This window comes from Pleurodeles waltl, chromosome 6 (genome assembly GCF_031143425.1).
Source record: "Pleurodeles waltl isolate 20211129_DDA chromosome 6, aPleWal1.hap1.20221129, whole genome shotgun sequence".
In the NCBI taxonomy this organism is placed as follows: Eukaryota; Metazoa; Chordata; class Amphibia; order Caudata; family Salamandridae; genus Pleurodeles; species Pleurodeles waltl.
The window spans coordinates 118,831,629-118,853,656 of NC_090445.1; the positions used below are offsets into that span (position 1 = coordinate 118,831,629).

The 22,028-nt window shown below is 42.1% G+C and overlaps 1 protein-coding gene across 1 annotated transcript in view; it reads right to left on the bottom strand.

Moving 5' to 3' along the window:
- MRPL45 (mitochondrial ribosomal protein L45) overlaps positions 1-18,905 on the bottom strand; it is a 40,672-nt gene extending 21,767 nt beyond the window's left edge. The window contains exons 1-2 of the mRNA XM_069237499.1: positions 18,810-18,905; positions 10,535-10,736 (exon numbers count right to left, since the gene is read on the bottom strand). Coding sequence (XP_069093600.1) covers positions 10,535-10,736; positions 18,810-18,881 — 274 coding nt within the window. The 5' untranslated portion in view covers positions 18,882-18,905. The remainder of the gene's footprint in view (positions 1-10,534; positions 10,737-18,809) is intronic.
- Between the last annotated feature and the right edge of the window lie 3,123 nt (positions 18,906-22,028).

The window sequence follows — 22,028 nt, forward strand, 5'->3', positions numbered from 1 at the left end:
ACAGATATTCGGTAACCTCATGGCTCAATCACTGCAGCCAAATGAGGATCCTGCTCAGTTCCTCAGCGGGATGAAATAAAAGTGGACTCAAGAAGTAGGTCAGGGTTGGGAAGCAACAGGGGGAAATGTTATGTTCTACAATGTAGTAAAAAAGGGGTTAAGCTCTGATGTACAAGACAACCTTGATAATATAGTGTTATTGGAAGCCAAGTCCTGGACAAAGAGAAAGGTACATATAATCCATTTTTGTAAAAAGAAGCAGGAGAAAGAGACAACCAAGCATGAGGTGACAGAGAAAACAGCAGCCAAGTTACTGCAGCAAAGGTTGGCAAAGAAAGGAGCAGTGGAAGGGGCTGTAGTAGCAGCCACCACTCAGATGACTGCAGTGTATGTGAGATCAGCCCCAGGAACCACCCAACAACAGTACCCACAACAGCAGGATGATGTAAGTGCACAAGGAAGTCGCACATGACAATGAGGAGGAACATGAAGAGGCAGGATAGCTCTCCAAAAGATGGATCAAGCATGCCATTACTGTCACAGATATGGACATTTCATCAGAGACTGCAGGACTAAGATGGGATGAAGAAAATGGAAGGATAGGTGTTTACAATCAGCCAGGAAATACAGTAGTACAGTCACAGTCAAACCTGCAAATGAAATATGTACGTCAACCCAATCTTGTACTAGAGAGAAATACTTTCCAATTTCTAATAGATCAATGGGCACACAAGGATTCTCTGGGGCAGTAATGAGGGCTCCATTTACTAAACCAGTGGATATGGATATAGGCGGAGGTACATTGATGGCTGCTTACTGTTCTCTCCAGCTGCACCAGCTAATTTATTGGGGAAATATTTCATGGCCAAATTAAATACGACTATTCATTTTGAGCCTTATGGAACTATGATTTGTTCCATCCTTGGTGTTCCATCCTCTAGGATCATGGTTGTAACAGTAGATTCTTCTACTGGAGATTAAATCAGACCTCGACCTGCCAATAAAGAAGCATTCATTACAGCAGTGTATACAATAACAGCAGAAAAACCAGAGTTATTGGGAAGACAGGTCCAGTTACCTAAATAATTTATTTTCTGGCAACAAAGGCAAGATTCTTAGATACCTGACAATGAGTTGATATTATAAGTAGAAGCCCTAGAGATATCACCAGCCTATGGCACTCTGATAACTAGTGATCATTACCATGTCTTGTGGGCATGTGTTATATTCATTGAGCCAGGAAAAGTGGTTACGGAAATACTGAATGATCAACTGTTTGATGAGGATCCTAAGAAAACAGTTGTAGTGCTTCATGATGATTTACCGTTGAGAACAGTATTGGAAGTAAGGATGCCCACACCAGGTAGAGCTTTAGAATCTGTCAGGGATGTAGATCTTTCCCAAGTACCATGATGTAGATCTTATTCTTAATGCTACTCCATTTAGAATTACACTGAACGAAAGTGCTATACTACCTAGGGTGAGATAGTAACCTCTTTCTAAAGAAGCAGATGAGAGCATCGCCCTACTATACGGTCGTCGATAGAGCAAGGAGTAAATTACCCTGGAGTGTCTCCTTATAATACTTCTATTTATCTGGTTAAGAAATCTATGGCTAACACTTGGTGTATGGTTCAAGACCTGTGCCCCTTGAATTATGTAGTAGTACCAGAATTTCTAAATGTTTCAGACTCTTCCATCATTTTGACAAATATTCCTCAGGATGGTAAATATTTATTGTTTAAAGATCTCAAGAAAGTTTTTTTTTTTTTAGCATCTCTCTTCATCCAAATAGCCAATATTTGCCAGCGTTTTTCTATCACGGAACTCAGTATTAGTACTCTCGTTCACCTCAAGGATATTGCAAGTCCCTTAGCATTTTCAACAGAGTGGTGAAAATTGATCTGTCAAACTTCCAGTGTGACAGTACCTTGTTGCAGTATGTTGATAGCATATTAGTTTGCAGTCCGAAAGAACAATAGTAGAGAAAAGATGCAATAGCTCTTTTGGTTACTCTCGCACAGAGAGGATACAAGGTACAATAAGACAAAGTTCAGTATTCTCAGGAGGAGGTCCAATACTTAGGACAATTACTATCAGCTTCTTGTCAACGAGTAACTCCTGAAAGAGCAACATCTATATGTCAAATGACCCAGCCAGAAAATGTTAAAGGAATGCAGTAGTTTCTTGGCAACAAAGTCAGACAATGGGTTTTTGATTACAGCACTTTAATAGTGCCTTTGCTGGCTTCTACTAAACAGGAAAAAGACAAAAATGATAAGATAACAAGGACACCAGCAATGAGGGAGACTTTCATAAAACTGAAGACTGAGATAACAAATGCCCCAGTTTTGGGGACTCCTGACTATACCAATGAGTTTTATCTTTTTTGTCATTGCATTGGTCAAGTGATAACAGCTGCCCTTACACAGAAATATATTTTAGGATACAAACCCATTACATATTTTAGTGAACAGTTAGATTCAGCGATGAGAGGACATTATCCTTGTGGGGAAGTTCTCGCCACTGCAGCCTCTGCAGTGCAGAAGAGCACCCCCATTGTTATTGGAGCACTTTTGACACACTATGTAGAACATGCAGTATTTGCCATCATTCAGAAGGCTAAGACTACTCTACACAGAGAGTATCAGGATATGGGGTGATACTGTCACTACAATTTTTGAAGATGTGGAGGGTAATATATTGAACCCTGCAACATTCTTTGCTCACCTATATTAGACTCTGAGGATGATGCGCATTCTGTGCAAAGTATATCCCTAATGAATCTTGTCAAGCAACAGAGGATTCTAATCCAAGTAGCATTCTCTATTTTGGTGATGGTTTCTCTACTATTGATTAGGATACAGGAATGAGACACACAGGTGCAGCATTAGTCGGAGCACGACGGCATGATACTTTCGACACACTCCACATAGAAAAGCTGTTAACACTACCAGCACATTATTCTGAACAAGCAGCAGAGCCGATAGCAGCTCTTAAACAAAGACCAGGAAAGTCATCACAAGATATTCAGATTCAACTTATGTAATTACTATTGTACTTCTAGCATAATGTGATGGAGCAGGAGGTTTCCTCAAGTCCTAAGGAAGTCATGCTATGCATAGGAATCTTTTGGTGACTTTAATAGAGGCACTTGCATTACCACAGGCCGTGGCAGTTGTGAAGTGTGCAGCACATACAATGAACAGTATGTTGTGTCACAAGGAAATGCACTACCAGATTGGGCGGCTAAAGATGTAGCTAGGCGCACATCCTCGTCTGTATCATCAGGTCCACAACATGTCCGAGTTTTGGTGGCCCAGTCTGCCTCGCTGTAGGAAGTTGGCCCTTTATGTGGTATGTGAATACCATGTAAAGGGTCCAGGGGTTCCCCAATGAGTGAACAGGACTTGCTACGCAATCCCAAAATGCCCTAGTTAGGGGTAGTGTGGCCAAGCAGCCTTAGGCTTAAAGCAGAGGAGTGGAAGACATCTACAAATACACACAACAGTCAATAAATGAGACTCGACTCAAGAAGGAGATCCACACCAGTTTATAAAAATAGCAAGTATCTTTACATACATTAGGCATCAGAGAAAAATCATTCAGGTATGTTTTTAAATAAGAATTATTTTCACTTTAAAAAGTGGACACACTGCAACTTCTGAGTTATGAAATGTTATCTTATGGGAAGAAAAACAAGTTCTGCAAACCAGCGACTTACAAGACCAATCTCCTGGGGTTAAGGTGAGTAGTGGCCAAGGTCCAAGGCAGCACCCACAGTACGCCCTTAGAGGCATGGGGGCAGCCAGGTGCAGAGTGCAAAACAGCGTCAGGTAGTGAATGTGTTCCTGTGGAGATCGGTCACTGCGAAAAGCGTCTGCATCCTCTGGCCAGGAGGCCAGTCAGGCTGAACCAACAGTGGGGCTCAGGCCTTACAGTGCTCAGGCACAGGTGGGCACCTTTGATCCTTTTTCACGGCTGAGAGACGACGGGTGCAGAGGTGTCCTTAGGTGTCAGGTTTTTCCTGACAGGAGCGGTAGAGAGGGACTTCGTGCAGAGGCTGCATGTGTCTTTGGGGAGTCTGTGAGGGGTGAAACCACGATGGATTGGGACACTGGAGGGCTGGGGAACCTTGTTTGCACCGGTGGTCCACTTCAACTTGGGTCAGAGACAGCAGGTGCATTGGTGACTTCAGGTGCAGGGTTTTGGTGGTTGCAGAGGCTCCAGAGTCCCTTCTTTTGGAGTTTGTTGGAGAACAGGTCCACTCTTCACAGGAGGTCTTGAGTCTTTTTCGAAGGCAGGCAGTGCTCTGGAGTCACAGCTGTAGGATGAGTCGCCTTTGGTGCAGATGTCATTGAGGAATGCTGGCAGGTTGGTACCAGGTCAGCTGCTGCTTTTCTCTTCTTCTGCTTTCACAACTCTTCAGTGTCCTGGGTCTGCTTAGGTCACCAGGACCTGCTTCTCCGGTGCCAGGGGCGCCCCTAAATACTGAATTTAGGAGTATTAGGGGTGTGTATGGTAGTAGCTAATAGGCTACTGACCCTTGGGGTCACTATACACCCTATATGACCACTTCCTGTGGGAAGTGGGCATAATCCGGTCCTAGAATTCTTGAGTATGCCATCACAAAGATGGCTACTTCTGTAAAGTCGTGTTCACCTCACAGTAGCCCAACGTTAGGGGTGGCACTAGCCTGGGGATGGGCACGCCTGCCTGACTAGCTATTTTTCCCACCTGTCCAGATGCCAAATAGGCTCTGGACAAGGGATGTGGCTTCCTCTCCTGTGAGGGGAGACAGATCTGCATTTCAAAGGCGGGAGCCCTTTGAGGCTTGCCACCTTAGGAAGGCTAATCAGCAGGTCATCCTGTGGGATGGGGGTGTTTCACTCTTTTCCCAGACAGGCTTTTGTCTGGGCCTCCTGAGAGCAGAGGGCTCTCATCCTAGGGGTCCAGAACAATGTCTCGGGTGGCAGGCTGGCAGAAACTGGTCAATGAGTACACCAGAGGCTGGTAGGGTTTCAGGGGGACCCTCTCAGGTGCCCTCTGGGTGCATGTATTGGTAAATCCAACACTGAAATCAGTGTGGGTTCACCAATACTAGATGTTTGATACCAGCCATCCCTATCTTCAGAGAAGCCATCATGTAGCTGGGGAACTCATATTGACCAGTGTCCAGCACATGCATTTAATGGCTTTTGTGGTCACTTACTATGTATAAGAATTGACAAAGGCATAGCAGGGGCTCGTGCAGATATGCTCGCACATGTAATATAATGCACCCTGATTTAGGGCTGTTAGGCCTGCTAGAGGGGTGACTTACATATATTGCATGCAGTGTAAGGGGAATGGCACACAGGCTGTGTGCCATGTCGTGTTTACACTTTTGTCTGCACCAAGACACACAGCTTGCAATGGCAGCATGTCATGTGCTTGTTGAGGGGTCCCTTAGGGTGGTGCAATTCATGCTGCAGCACTTAGGGACCCTCTTTAGTACCTCAGGCCCTAGCTATCTAGGTTGCCATTTATTAGGGACTTACAGAGGGTGCTAAATTGGAGAAACAACTGTACAGTTTAGGGGGGAAAAACATTGGTACTGGGGACGTGGTTGGCAGGGACCTAGTGCACTTCAGTCAAGGTTGCATCAAATACCAGGCAAAAGTGGGGGGGTTCTGCAACAAAAACTCAGTTCATCTGAGTCTGAATCTGACACCACCACTGATAATATCACACCTCATTATGCTGAAACAGTGAGGTTATATTTCTAAAGTTGCAGGAAGCTGCTCCACCACATGAGAAACAGTTATGGGAGACTGAAGAACGCTCCCAGACAGGGGATGACTTAGTTTATAGGCAAATATCTACAGGTAAACCAGTGATGTATCAGGCTTTACTTAAGATAGCTCTTGATCAGTTGCATTTACCAGCTCCCATCTCAAGAGATCATTTGTCTATGTAAATGCAACAAGATATGCTTACCATGTACTTTCATAATTGTACTATTTGCCAACAATTCTCTCGAAATTCTACATTGAAGGTGATAAATTCTACCAGTTCGTAAGCACAAGGTCCTTTTAAAGCTCTCTATCTTGAATTTGTGGACATGTTTTTGGACATGTTAGAAAGGTGCAACAACTACCTGTATCTCACAGTTATAGTCTGTCCTTTTTCTCTGAGGAATGAAGCAGGACCATGCGTCCATTGTGATGCAAAGTCAGCTGACACTTTTTCTGATTCATGAGGTGATTTCCTTCTATGGAACTCCAGAAGGGATAGGATGTGACAACGATACATACTTTGTTAATGCAATCTTCACACATATCACAACAATGCTAGGGATAAAACAAACTAACTTCTGTTAATCATCTCCAGAGAAATGGCATAATTCAGCACCTTAATGGCCTGCTGAAGAATAAGATCAGGAAGATATGCGCCACGTTGCATAAGAAGTGGTTGTATTGCTTACCATTGGCACTCTTCTCCCTTAGGAACACACCTAGTTCTGATCATCACCTCACACCTCATGAGATAGTGTCAGAGACCTATGAATACGCAACTACCTGCCATCAGAAGTAAGGTACAGGGAGACAGTACAGCTGAAATCTTGAATGATGAAATGCATGTCTATCTCAGCGAATCAACCAAAGTCACAAAGTTCATTTTTAAACAAGTAACGAAGGCAAAGGAGAAGCGCGCCGCCGCGGGGGTTGACCTCCCAGTTGTGCATATGGGAGATACAGTTTGTGTCAGATATTTTGTCCGGAAATAGAGAGCGCCAAGGTTCGATGGACCTTTCACTGTGACTATGACTCCTCCCACTCTCCTCAAGGTAGATGGCAGGAAGACTTGAATTCATTTATCGGACATTCAATTGAACCCTGCATCACGCAATAAAACACCAGTGGTTTAAATGAAACAAGAGAGGGGAAGAAGATTCTGACCGTAAAAATACCCTCTCAACCTCTGCCTTTGGACAATTGTCTGTGTTTGGACAATTGTTCGCACCAGCAAAACTAAAGTTGTGTGTTTTTGTTTCTCTGTCCTTTTTTTGACTTTTACTACTATCACTTCTACTATAGCTCTTTTATAGTAATATGTATTCTAGCTCTTCTAGTTACATCATTCACCAGCAAAGAGAATTCTCTACATATGATAATGAGGCCCATAGTATTCATACCAGATTATTAGATAACATGTGGTATCAGCATATCGGATAGTGGTTCAGAAAGTACTAATGAATCATGTTTAGTTGGCTCTTTAATTCCTCATGTCACAGGATCAGATAGGTTATATTCAAATAAGGAAGTACCCCCCCTCCCCAAAGAACAGCTCTAGGTCTTTTACATCTCTACCTGTGTAGGATTAAGGCTAGAATGCAGCCAATGCATGTTAGGGTAGTACAGTTTCTAGTTAATGCCACAAAATAAGACTCTTCAACAGGCATTTTATACATCCTAAAAGACAGACAGGACATTAAGGATGAAATAACACCAATGAAGAAAACAAGTTATCCTAACACTGCAGAGTGAATTCAAACAGTCTTGGGTTTAGGTTTTTTTTAGGGGCAACAAGCCCGCCTACTGAGTGTAGTAGTTGTTAAGTAAATCTTTACCCCCCCCCCTGGATTGTGTTCGTAGGCCATTATTTAGATTTACTGGATCAGTTTATGCCCATAATCATTGGCATCCTGATACTGAATTTTCCCATAAGGTCATGTTTTAATGGAACAGAACTAATATTAGTCAGGATGCAGTAGGAAAGTGTGTGAGTATTTGGCAACAATGTTGAGTGTTAAACTTGGTTAGATAATACAGTAAGTCCTCAGACAGTCAGTACATTAATGTCAGTTTCTTTATGTTTTAGAGGAAACAGCACCATTAATGTAGGCATGAATATCAACTGTAGTATCACTACAGATAACGTTGACATGCAGGGGTGCACTTTCAGTCTCATGGACTATTATTGGCAGTGTGAAGAACTAATCTACGCTCACTAACCGCTGAACTGGAACGGCCTATGTACCATGGTCACTTTGCACGTCCCTGTTTTGGTAATTCCTGGACTTACTTTATCAATGCTTCATGAACACCCCGTGAGCCGTCCAACAACTTTGTTACATCATCACCCAAGGAGCAGAACTGCAGAGCCCTATAGCACTACCACTTGGAAAGATGTTCCCTAAGAGTACTGGTTGCTTAATGATGCTCAGCTGTTCTTTGTAAGTATTCTGCCATTTGTTCAGGCAAAGAGAACTGCTCGTTGGCTACAGATAACTCAATGGGAAATTATGAAGTCTATAAATACTACGAAAGAAGCATTTAGTAGCATAAAGGAAGAGCTGTGTGCTATGAGAATGAAGATAATGCAGCACCGTTATGTACTTGAGCTTATCATGGCCATGGAATGAGGGCTATGTGCAAAGATTGGGACTCCTTGTTGTACTTATGTCCCAGCAAATGATGGGACAGTGGAAGTTTGTCAGAGGCCATACAAGCTTTGCATAATCTACAGAAGAAAATGGTAGATGAAGGAGGTGCCCCAAATAATTGGCTTAGTGGGTGGTTTTCTTTAATACCATCCTGGATGTCTGGGCTGTTGGGAGCCTTGTTGCCAGCTCTTGTGGCCCTGTTATTGATATGTTTTGGTATTCAATTAATTTTAGCATGTTGTAGAAGGATCAGTGCAAAGGTGGGAGGAATGTTTCCAGTTACGACACCAACATTAGTAGTAGATGCTTAGGGCAATATATATCACCTAGTGCCAAGTGCAAACCAAGATTCAGACCCAGTAGTTGAAATATCAGTTACAGTGGGGAGGGGGGAATGATGGAGAGGAAATGAAATGAGAAGAAATTACACATCAGGCATTGGTAGAAAACAATATAAAATCATATGTGATGAAAGAGCAGTATAGGCCAAAAACACGTGGTGATGCCAGAGAAATGAAGAGTTCACTTGAAAATAGAAGGTGTGACCAGCAAGGTCTTAGTTAAAGAAAAACCTTTGTTTGCAAGCTGGAAGGAATTTAGGGCTTAGCACACAGGCACTTATTCTGTTGTTCCAGTACATTAAAAACATGATTGAATCATGGAAGCTGGAGACTGAATTAGCCAAGGGTATACAGAATCTGACAAAAGGTCTTGGGAGCATAGTGGAAAAAAAACACATGCATTCAAGAGTAATGAATAGCTAGACTGTTAAGCATTATCATGACTGCAATAAAGAATGCGTAAGAAATAGGTTAAAGGTTAAGGGACACCGGTGATGTGACATTTTTGTAACAAACATATAACTACTAATAACTTATCATTTGACCTTTTGCAATAACCATTGCTCATGTTGCTATCTATATAAGTGGCTGCCTGTGAAGCAGCAAACTGAGACCAGCTGTTTGCCTGTATGGAGATAGGTACTCTACCTGCCATGACAGTAAAAAGCTGTGTTTGCCTTGCCGAGAGTAGTCTTTTTTTAAAAAAATCTTACGTTTCCCACAACAATGTCACATTATGAGTGTGGGGACATCATATTTCTGACATAGCCTGGCCAGGCATTTTACCATCCACCTCACCCCCTGGGGATATGTACTGCAGCAGCTGCAGGCAGACAATAGAAAAGAAATAAAAATACAAAGGAAAGACAGTCAAAAAATTAAAGTGGGAGTGGTGGATGTTATGGCAGTTGGATTTGAATATGGGTACTACTGGTACAAAAAACAGTTGGCCCACAGCAACCGGGTCCACTCCAGCATTAAAAGTGAAAATAAAAATGGAGCACAGGCTTAGCCTTATTTATAAATAAATAAATAAAAAAAGACGATAAGGCGGGGAGTATCATGGAGATGGGCTGCAAAGCCAATTACTTATGATTTGCAGCCCACTCACATTTACAGTGCCACACATTGCAGACTCCCACGAGTTTGTGGAAAACCCACAGAATTCTGCAATCAACATAAAACAGCTACATTTTGAGAGAGAGGGTGCCAGATAAACACCAAAACATAGTTACCAGTGGCAGTGGCATAACAAAACTTGAGGGGCTGCCCCTGCAAAGAACATGGAGGGCCCCCACCATCTGACTGACCACCTGCCACTTTTGCTGAGGGGGCCCTCTGGAGCTCGGCGTCCCCTGCACTGCAGGGAATGTGAGGGCTTATGTTACACCACTAACCAGAAGAGATCGATCCACACTGAAAATTCCCTGAACCCAGGTCAAGTAAATGTGGACTTGACTTCTATTTAAATTCAAGTTATTTTTCCACCTGTCACAGAGCATTTGTGCATAACTCCTCAATCATTTGTCATGGAATTAATTCTAGAGAGGGGCTAAACATATGAGCGAACTAATACTATTAAAATTAGATTATTAAATACACAAGGAGGGCCTTTCCTAATATGCTCTAAAACTTGCCCATCCACTACAGTGGTATTATACTGCAAGACATCAGTGACAAGATATCCAAGAAGCTTTTGCATTCATATTGGACACCAAAGAACATTCCTAGCATTAGGCAAGGTAAACCCAAAGTGTCTTCTAACCTGTACAAGACACGTTGATTGGACGCTCTATTATTTCCTGTGGTACCACCAAGCCGGCTTGCCGCGCTTTGGACTGAAGCTCGTCCACAGTTCTGTTCTTAACGCCTACCGATGGAGGAATAAAATATCTCTTCTTTGTTCGCACTGGGACCACAAAAAAAGGCTGCACCAATTTGGAAGAACTGAGCAAAGTTTCTCCAACCTATGAAGAAGAAAAGAGGAAAGCTGAAACAAATACTAACATTGAAATACTTAACAACGTCTAATATGCTATCCTCATATATGTTGGGTCCAGAGAAGCTGAACAGCATTCAAGGTCTTGCCTGGTCCCATTCAGCTTACTTCCTACTGATTAATCAAGCAATAAGCTGCATCACACTCTCTTCTTTAGGCCTCGTCTACCAGATGCCACAAGCTGTTTGGTTGTGAAGGGGCTATTGTGGGCTTACAAAGAACTTGCCATGGGCTTACAGCTCATCTGTCACTTACCATTACTTGGCTTTATTGTCACTCTTATTTGCTTGCTTCTTTATTTGATCCTTTATCATGTTTTTGCTTCGCTGAACTGCATCCATCCACCTTTTTTCTTTTTGGTTAAGCACTCCATAAGAGTGCTTGTGTTTTCTAGCTCTCTTCCTCATGTGCTTATCGCCTGAAATCCTCCCCATGCTCCCATGTTGTTCTCTTCGTCGCATGCTTCTTCCCTGAAAACCACCCACCCGGTGTGCTTTGCTTACCTGCAAAACACCCCAGAGCTCTGCTGCTTTCTCCCCTGCAAAATACCACTGCTCTCTGTGTTGCCCTGTCACTCATGTGCTTTCCTCCTACAATCCTCCCCATGCTTCATGTTGTTCTCGCTGTCAGGTGTTTCTCCCCTGAAAACCACCTGCCCTTGTGTGCTTCCCCTACCTGCAAAACAACATAGTGCTCTGTTGCTTTCTCCCTCGCATGCTCCACCTGTTGTGTTGCCTAATGTGCTGCTTAATATTATGTTTTATACAATCCCTCTTCAACATATATAATCAGAAAAAACTGAATCCAAACAGCTCAGTCATGTGCTTCTCTCGTCTGCAAATATCCTCCCACAGTGCTGTGTGTTGCTCTCTTCCGCATGAACTTTCCCTTGCAAACTCCCCTGTCCCAGTACTCTGTGTTGCTCTCTCCCTCATGTGCTTTCTGCACCCCATGCACAGTGTTGCTCTCTCCCTTGTGTCCATCCCCCTGCAACCATCCACAGCCCTCAAACCTCATCACCCATCTCAAACGACCCAAACGGTGAAACCTAGTGGTTTTGTTATTTATTGAGGGCAAGAGAAAGCTGTACCATAACTTAACATGTCCCCAACTGATGGCTTCAGAGCACATGCTGCAGGTTAACAGGCCTCAGAATATCTGGCCTAGATTCTACCTGATGACAAAAGTGTATTAAGGTTGAATGTTTTGACCTCTTTCCGTGCAAGCGGTGAGCAAATTGATTTGATAATTACAATGTCCCTTTAATTTTGACGAAATTCTTCAGGCCTAGAACTTTAAGCACGATTTGTCTGCAAATTAACTTTTAACTCTTCAGTCTGTGTTTACTTTTCACGTGCTCAGAGCTGCTACATAGGTCTCATTTTAGTAATCCTTGCAGAGCCAGTACTTGTCTTGCTTTTACCTGTAAGACTGCTTTTTCCGAAACCACAACTGAAATGTTGGTAAGGCTTGGGAGCACTCAGTCCCATTTCCATCATCTGAAGTCAGTCTTAAGGGTAATTCCTTAAAGGTGAGTAGGTTTGGTGAAAAGCCTATCACAAGTGCAAAACCACTAGCAGGACTGAGCAACAGGTGATCACAGGTCAGTAGGAGGGGCATGATCAGTCACCTGATACATTAGTTTGAGAAGGGCTTATAGGTGACTGAAATGAACTAGGTCTGTTACTGAAAAATGAGAAAATCTTGACATAGCTATTGACACTTTAGGATTACTACTGACAGGCTGCCTGGGCAGGTGAAGAATGAGTCTATCATCTGAAAGGTAAAGAGAACTGGACCAGACGTAGTCACATCTATTAAACCGTCATATACCACACCATACCAGCCCTAGTGCATCACACAATGAAAACTAAGTAAATAAAAGTGCATATTAAATATATGATATGTCTTTGAAAACGATTTTTTATTGTTACCCACCAGAATGGTGTTCATATTATCAACCTCGGAAGGACAAAAGGCTCACTGAACCTGCAGCCATGGAATCAAGCACAGTTCTCTCATAAACGACAGGGGTATACATGGTATAAATTCAGAGTTATATGAAAAGTAACCTTTATTGTAATTAGCATTCACTCTGCCACATTGTGGGGCGGATAATTGGGATTTCCTAATGGGGAAGGGTTGGCATATGATCATGGTTCTTGTGGTTCCAGTGGATTCTAGTTGAATGAACGTTGAGCAACATTTTAACACCACTTTGGGGACGGGAAAGCCTCCTGCATTGTTTTTCGAACCAGCACCCTACCCTATGTTACCCAACTGTAAGTATACATGGAATTGTTATTTAGTACCCAGAGCATGCAGCGATCGTGTGTGTATGCTGAAGCCTTTCATGTGTAAAGATACAAAAGACCTAGAACAGATCTCTGTGGTCTAGAGGGATCTGCCAAGCACACGTTTATTCTATCCCTGGTATGAGTGATGAGCTACGAGCTTCCTCCAAAGTTAAGCCAAAGTGACATTACCAGTTTCGAAGAGTAAGATATATGTGCAGGAAATATCAGCTAACTGGTATTATGGCATTACAGAATCATAAAGAGCACGAAACAGGGCACTGATAACTAACATTGATACCTAGATATCTAGGGGAGCATTTGTCCTGTCAATCCTCAGTCACATTTTAGCTGATGTAAGCATATGTGTTTTATTGTTATCAATTTTGCATTCCGAGACTTCATGGCAATTTTGAAATTGGCAATTTTGAAAATGCTTATTAAAATATTCTGCCTTAATATTGTGCGAGAATTAAAACACCATTCACATCCAATCCCTCGTTAAAATACATAATCAAAAAAACAGAATCCAAATTTTTCGGAGTCATTTAAAATGTAGTCATTATTTTATCTACAATAGTTACTTAACAGTATTTCCTGGTAAATATTGTCCTTAACTTACTACTGCCATGTATAGCTTACAATGAATTTTATAAAAAAGCACCTGAAAGCTCACTAAAAAGTGTTCAACCAACAGTTGCAATATGAGGGGAGTTTCATTGTCAATGCCACCAAATACTTAAGTAATTCATCACTACTTGAATTTAGAAGAAAAAAAAATGCACTGGTGCCAAACGTTTAAACCAAAAAGCACTACGACTACCACTTTACAAATCTGATAGCATAAGCAGCTGTTTAAAATTTAGAAGACAGCAGTAATGTGAATGGAATAAGAGCTATGCACATTACCTGCTGAATGATAATGGGTTAGCTGTCCTCCTTCAAGCACCACCCTCATCATGGTGACAGTACAAGCTCTAAAACATTCTGTATAAGTTGTACCTTTTCTCCCTGTCAGAGTTTGTTAAACAAACTGCATTCACAAAACCCCACTTAATCATAGTGCTTCATTAAAAAAATGCAAAAACTCACACTAACCACACAAATATAGAAGAACTGAAAAGAAAATGAAATGAGAATCTAAGTATATCTGTTTAGCTTGCACATTGTTTTGAAGTACACAAACACCAACCAAATATTTCTTCATCTCACAAAATGTTAGTTTAACTGAGGTTATTTTGATTTATTTATATGAACCAACCCAACATGGTGGCCATCCACAATGCCATCCATGGACATTTGAAACCCAATAGTGCTGAGTACTTTCTTGTTGGTGAGTCTGTTTGATTTTTGTGTTTTCTCTCTGATTACATCATCGACTTAGTGACATGCATTTATCTGGCTAAGAGAATCTTTACCTAGATTGCCTTTGGAAGCACTTTTTCATTTGGGTTTTCATGATGGCATTTAATCTTGTGCAGAATGTGATTTTGAGTGACTGTTGCCTTCAGATGCATACTATTAGACTTTTTATGATGGCATTTATGCTATAATAATGTGGTTTTGAGCTAATGGTGGCATGATTACAGATCAGCTTTTTTGCTAACAAATATACTAACTCACTCAGATTCTATTTTTTTAATATAGCTTTATTGTCACTTTCACATTTCGATACATTCTCAATTTGTTGTTGACTCTTAATTTTACATTTATGAAACAATCTTTGAACATGTAACAACACTTTGGTGCCATATTCAACTATGACCTTGCCCCATTAATCTTCTCCCACTAGGGATTCCATCCTCGTTTATAGCCACTAATGGGTGTTGGGCAAATTAATGCCTAGTTATTGAGGGCACAGTAATAGATTCCCGGAGCGGGGTTGGTCATTTGTAGGGTTCCGTCCGCTCGCTGCACTTTTGTTCTGTAAAGGTTCGTATACGTCTTGCCCAGCAGCTCCTGGGGAGGTAGTACCTGCTATGGGGAAGGAGAACTTTACATTTTTTTTCTTTTCTTAAACAAACTATAAACTGAACTATACAACCCTGGGAATATTATACTTAACATCATGACATGGCCAGGAGGAGTGCACTTATTTTGTGTTTGTGTCTGTGACATTAGTTACTGTGACTGTGGGGGTATAAAGGGGGGACATTGAGGTGGGCCCTCTCCTGTTTCTTCAGAGTACAGTGTCTTTGAACATAAAGGAAAAGGGGGGGGCATAGCTGTAAGACTTCTGTCACTCGTCCCCAATCTCTGTCCTTTGTTAGTTCAGTCTGGTTGCTCAATTAAGTCTCTTCTAAGGTAGGTTTACCACCAGTATCCTCGTCATCTGTCGTGGTTGGTTCACTATTTACCAGTAGCTCAGTTGGGGTGTCCAGGCTATTCACTACCTCCAACCATAGCTCTACCAATGCTTGTTTCCTGAGGCCTTTCAAGTCTTCCCTTCAGAGGGCCTTTCCTCTGCCCTAGCCTGGGTAGAAACATCTCCAACCCAGGCTGCCGACTGGGACTTCCAAGCCACTGCAATCTTGTGCTTGGCCAGGTCTATGAACCTTGTGCCCACCTTATGCTTCACCAAGCACCCCAGCAGGCACACTTCCAAAGTTCATGGCACTGCCTTTCCAATCGTCTCCTCCAAACGTTCTAAGATTGTGTCCCAGAAGGGTTGGATTGTGGGGCAATCCCAAACCATATGTTTGGAGTCAGCATCTGCCGTTTAGCATTTCGGGCAACAATTAGCATCCCCCCCATAGATCACCGGGAATCTGTGGGGGAGAGGTATGTCATATGTAGATAATTTAATTGGATATATTTTAATGTTGTGTTGCGGGACACCTTCTGGGGATAGGCGAGCATGTTTTCCCAGTCGGCACCTACTATCTTGTATGCCAATAATCTCTCCCGCCGGGCTTTGAGTGTGTCTAAGGTTAGTTGTCCCATTTCAGTCAGTGCTTTATATATCCAGGCCACTTGTCATCTCACTGTACCTAGTGTAAACAGTGAATGGAATACTAAATGCTGCAGTGGATTTTCTCTCCCTGCTCCCCACAGGTCTCTAAAGGTTCGCACCAGTGCCTCGTATAACAGAAATTGGCCTCGGGTAGCTGAAATCTGTCAATAAGGTCTTCTAGAGGGACAAGGGGCCCCACTTCGAAGCAGTCTCCTGTTGTCATCACGCCCACTGTGATACATACACCCAGCTGAGTTCTGATGAAGCAGTTAACTGGCGTACCATGAGGCAAGCCCACCAGCAGTAGTGCTTGTGTATATAATGGGGCCCTCTGTGTTCTCACCACACTTCAGCGCCACACACAGAGCTACCTACAGAAGTACACTCATTTGGTGGAGTGAATACTCACTCAGACTGTATATGCCGAGTAACCCACTGTTGTCCATTTTAGAAATATGATTAATACACAACGTATGGCGATCGCCTTCATAATACTCTAATTTGGGGAGTCCTTTTTCACTTTGCATCACAGTGTGACTTTAGGATTTTGTACTTTGGTTCTGTTTAGGAGGAGGATGTAGTTTTGATATTGTCTTTCAACATAAAAAATGTCATCATTTTCATAGAATAGCAATTACGATTTCACTTTTTTCGAACAGGTGGGACACACGGTGGGCTCTGTTCTTTACTTGGGTCTAACACATCTATTCTAGTCACAGCTTACAGGTGTCATTAGCTCTGGTGAGTCACATAGTACATTACAGAACTGGCACTTTGTTATATTCGGTGACTAAATCTGATACTATAACACATGGATACTCTTACAAGTATAACCTGTTTACAGTTCCTCGTTTTAATACATTTGTATCTTCTACTATATAGCACTTTTGGGTGATGGTCCATTATTTTATTACATCTGAATATTCTAAATATAATGTTACCTCGTCTAGCCCTGAGGAAGTAGGTTGGAAAAGATATGTCCAGTAACAAAACACGTGTTGGCTAGTAAAGTGAAAAAAACATGGACATCAAGGACTGGATGTCTGATTTATATGAATCATTATTCATATGAAGAATTAAATATCAACAAGAATACCAAGTTCAAGATGCCCGGCTATAATACTAAGAAGACTTCTCTTCTAACCTTGGAAATAATCTCTTTGGAGTGCTCACGGATAATCTTACATTGATTCAGTCAGCCTCAGCCTAAAAAAGCAAGTGTCAGTGGTGAGCAGGTGACTAGCGCGCTTTACAAATGTTTGAATGAATGAATGAATGAACGAACGAGTGCCTCACACCCTTCTTTTTAATTAGAAAGTTGGCTTTCCATTGGCCGTTGCTTGGTATACATGTCTGCAAGCCCCACATATAGGGTGATTCACATGCAGCAATCTCCACTCAAACTGGACCTGCCCATATTATGAAACTCTTCCACACTCAATCAGGAAGAGAGAACACACTCTGAAATTGTAGGAAACTCCATTAGAGGAATGGAGCTCTAATAGGTAAAGCCCTGACAGGCTTTTCAATCACAAGATCTTCTATGGGCGATGATGTTGTATCAGTAACTAAAATGTGATAGCTATTTAGAAAATTTGGAAGACTTTTCATTTGGGAAAACTCTTAATAAAAGAACTCATGCAGAAGGATTTTTAAATTGATAGACTACACGTGATATGGCTGAAATAAAATATGCACAAGTCTATTTGACAAACAAGTCATTAATAATACTGACTGTTTAAAGGTGTCTTTGGTTTACATGAATAGGTTCAGCACCACTTATATCAAAATTGAAACAATGAGCGAGTACTGAACGTTTTCTTATGCCTTTGAGAAAGTGAACAGTGCACTATGTTAATCAAGACTCGCTTGTTCCGTTCCACATGACAACAAGACACATCCAATCACAAAGCATAGGATTACTCACGGGGAGAATTTAATTTTCTGTCATCAATATCAGTATAGTGACGCCTTCTACCATTAGCATCGGCTATGTGTTGTTTTTTGATCGCATTGTTAAGTAGAAAATAAAATTGATCTAATGAAGATTGTAGGTAGTTCTTTTTTTTATGTCGAAGAGAGCGCACGACTAAAGACTTTACCCTATTTTCTTTCACCTGAGTGGTTAGGTGTTCACCACAGTTTAGATTACGAAAAATATGCCACTAATCCGATGCTTAAATGGATCGAACTACTATACATATATAATCGAAACGTTAACAAAATGGGGAAAATGAAGTACCGGACCAAGGTTCTTAAAGAGTCAGTATATCAAGGAACACGATACGGTATTAAGGTCCACCACTCCTCATCATCATCTTCCCAAATTCTAATGCTTTAAATGGGCCCGCACTGTCCGGTACCTGCACTCATTCTGAGAAGGGAGTACCTACACTCCTCAAGAAAAACGTAATACTTTTCATTGAACAGTATCGGCACTTCTCAGAATCAAGCAGGATACAGAGTACCTGCACTTCTATTTTTCCATCTCAAGCACTGTACCTCCTTCGCCCCTTCTCTGCCCACACCACATGACGCCTCAGGCAATTTCGCTTTGCAGCGTCTCTCCTAGGGTTTGCCCGAGCCCAGTGCTATCATGTTAATTTCCCGTACATCTACATCCTACGACCTCAAAGTCACATCTTCTCCGTCAGTCTCCTCTTTTGCTACAAAGTTACCCACTCCCTTTTCATATTCACATAACGTCTCCTCTCCCCAGAAACTTCTATCTCTTCGATTTAAACCCACTCCTTCGTAACAATTCCTAACAGCCCAGACTGCTCCAGAATCGCACCTGCTCGACTCCTCTGGAAAGCCGCAGGGCTAGGGGTAACCAGCAAGCCCTGCTTCCCACGGAGGCCGCCATCTTGTTTCCCAGACACAAACACAGTCACAGAGCCAAGAGCGGCGAGAATAGACATAGAAGAAAGACCAAATCATCCCGCGGTTAAACAAGCACGGGGCTATCCACGGAAAGCGCATCGAGTCAGCTCGTCCTCAAATGTGCTGTATGGATTCAACTCAAGAACAGCTATTCAGAATTGCAGATTAGTTACTAATTAAGAGTATGCTCATATATTACACGTTAATTACGGACTACTGGTAATAATAAGGTAATGATTCTGGGCATGAAATTACCTATACTAAATTAGCACCGAATCTTAAAGTCAATCTTTTAAATGTTCCTTGTTCACGCGTCCCCTGCCATGGTTGTCCTTTCGATATTGGAGCTGCATTTCAAGATGGCCTCGATTCGTGCACTGCTGTCGGTGTCTGTGGCATAATAGGCTCCCGCAGCCCCTGTCGTTCGAGGGCTCCCCTTAGCAGAGTACCCTGGCCTGACAGCTTCTGACTTAAGTCGTAGGGGTGCCCTACGTGTACCTTGCGGCCGTGTTGCTAGATTTTGAGACCCGTACAAAGCCTAGTGCTCACCTAGTTCAAGCCCAAATTCAGCCCAGAAATCAGCCAAAAGTTACAACCCTCAATGTATGCAAAAACAGCCTTGAGGAAACATTTTAAGAATAATTCCAATTTCTTTTCAATGTGCTTATAGTGGAAAGAGGTTCAATGGGCACCTATGCACTTCTACAATCATGTTCCAATTCTATTAGTGACTACTGATTATGAAAGTTGGTCCCCACTAGGACTGCACTCTTACTTCGGTCACCACAAATCCAAACCTGAACCTGGCATTGATGAACAAACTTTACAAGAGCAGACTATAACCCATTTTAATGAATTCTCTATATATATATATAAAGAAACCACCCTGGCGTTAAAGGAATTCCAACACAGCTTGTTTGGCAAGCTGCGACTAGAAGCCCACTCCGTCCCATTAAAAGTACAAAGGCCAAAAAGTATATACTCACTCTGAATAGTCCCCTGCCCTCCACTCCAAAGTCCTTCACCATGACCACTGAATGTGACACTAAAATATTACACAGGTCCTATGTCATTGCCTTCGTGTTTCATCAAAGGCTAGATTAAAGCTCCCAGTTTTGGCAAGAAGTGGATGGGTTTGTTTGGGGACCAAATAAAAAATAATAGAGCGGAAAGATGCCTTTCCAATGCCCTCCCCCAACATCTCAACACTAACGTTCTTGCAAGTCTGATGGCACTGTTCTCAGTCCACTTGTCCATTTGAATTCCATTCTCTTTCATCATGAGAACTGTCTCTCATATCACCATTGACAGTGCAATCTCATTAGGTTGTGCAGCTTCTTTAAACCTATCACCTACCCACAATTTTAGGCGCAGCAGGTTTTAAAACTGACTTTGAAATGGGCCACTAAGGGGCCCTATTTTCAGGTTTTTAACTTTCAATTCAAAAGCATTGATCAGTTTCTCAACAATGACTGTAAAAAACCTTAATGTAATTCATGCCAGCAACGCAGTTCCTATTTACTTGTCATCATCCTTTTCATTTCACCCTTCTTTACATAGGGGTATTTTCTTTTTCCAGGTGTGTTTCTGTAGTTTTGTTTTCATGTAATATATGACACTTGTATAGTGTATATTGTAAAATGAGTCACCTCCACTTGTCTGGGTGAGTTCAACGTACGGGTGGATGTTTATGGTGGGGTACGATAAAGGGTCCAGATGCTGACAGCAGTCTGAGTTTTTCACAGTGCTGGCCAGTGGGCTATTAAGGGGTTTTGAGTACATCCACATCCAACCCTTGCCCTCTCTGCAGAGCACACAGAATTATGGTCACATGTAAATTGATCGTGGCAGCTGGCATCTGGGTTAAAGCCAGTTTTATATGCCCGTCTGGGAAAGTTTAGGCCTATGCTATGAGGCCCCTTTTTTCCCCCACATCTTTCTGAAATCCTCCATCTGCAAATCTCACGTGTCACAGCTTTCCTCTTCAGCACCAGGCTCTCTCTCTCTCCTTGTTTATGTATTCCCTTCTATCAGTGCAGAATCTGATGGGGACCCAGCCATAGCCAGTAGCATTATTTGACCTAGAACTGGTCCAGGGATAGTGGACTATGCTAAATTTGTCCTGGTGTAATTTGCAGACACTATTGCTCATTCAGCAGTACCTGCATCTTATCTGCTTTTCTTTCAGAGAAGGAACCTGTAGACTGGATGATGGGTTTCAGATTTTCATTTCCACCTGGGACCAATACAAAGATCTCACTTAGACGGACACCAGCCCTCCTTTTGTTGGCGTCTCATCCCAGCTAGGAGCTATCTGGACTTCAAAAGCTTGATGCCAATGCAATGGGGGGGGGGGGGGGGAAGCACCAATTTTCTTATCTCTTCGCAAGGGCTTAGAGAAACTTCGATTTTGAGGCAGGATTTTGGCTTTGTTCAACATCTGTGCGTGAGATATGCAGACACTATAAGAATCTCCAATGTGTCTCTTTGTATCAGTAAATACTTTAGTCATAATTTAAATTGTACTTTGTTTTAATTAATTTCTTTTGTAGCCCTACTCATCCCAGAACAAGGGTATGGTGTCAGAGCGCTTTATATCACACACATAGTATACAATGATTTATAGAAGATTATAAATCAATGTACAAGGAATGTTACATAAGAGAATGAGGGTTGGTGTAGTGTCATATATCATTCATCCTGATAGCTGTTGTATGTTAATAGTGCTTGGTCTGGAGAAATACAAAGTCCAGCTTTAACACATAATACAGTAGTCGGTGTTGTTTATACAAAAAAGACGCTATTACTATCCAAATGAAGCCTTTGTAGCAGTCCTAGTATAACAAAAGATTGGAAAAAACAATAAGGTTCTAAACCGCTGATACTCAAAGTACAGCCCGGGGGCTGCGTGCGGCCCTCCTGACTTTTACATGTGGCCCTCTGGTGTACAGCAGCACTCTGCTGCTGTTTACTCAGAGAGATGCTAACAATAAACAAGCATTTGCAATGCAATGGGTCTCGCATTTGCTCGCATTAGAGCTATTAGTGTTGTAAACTCCTAACCTGACTTTTCTTGCCATATAAATTGAAAATGAAAAGTAATACAATTTCACATAAGCAAGCAGATTCA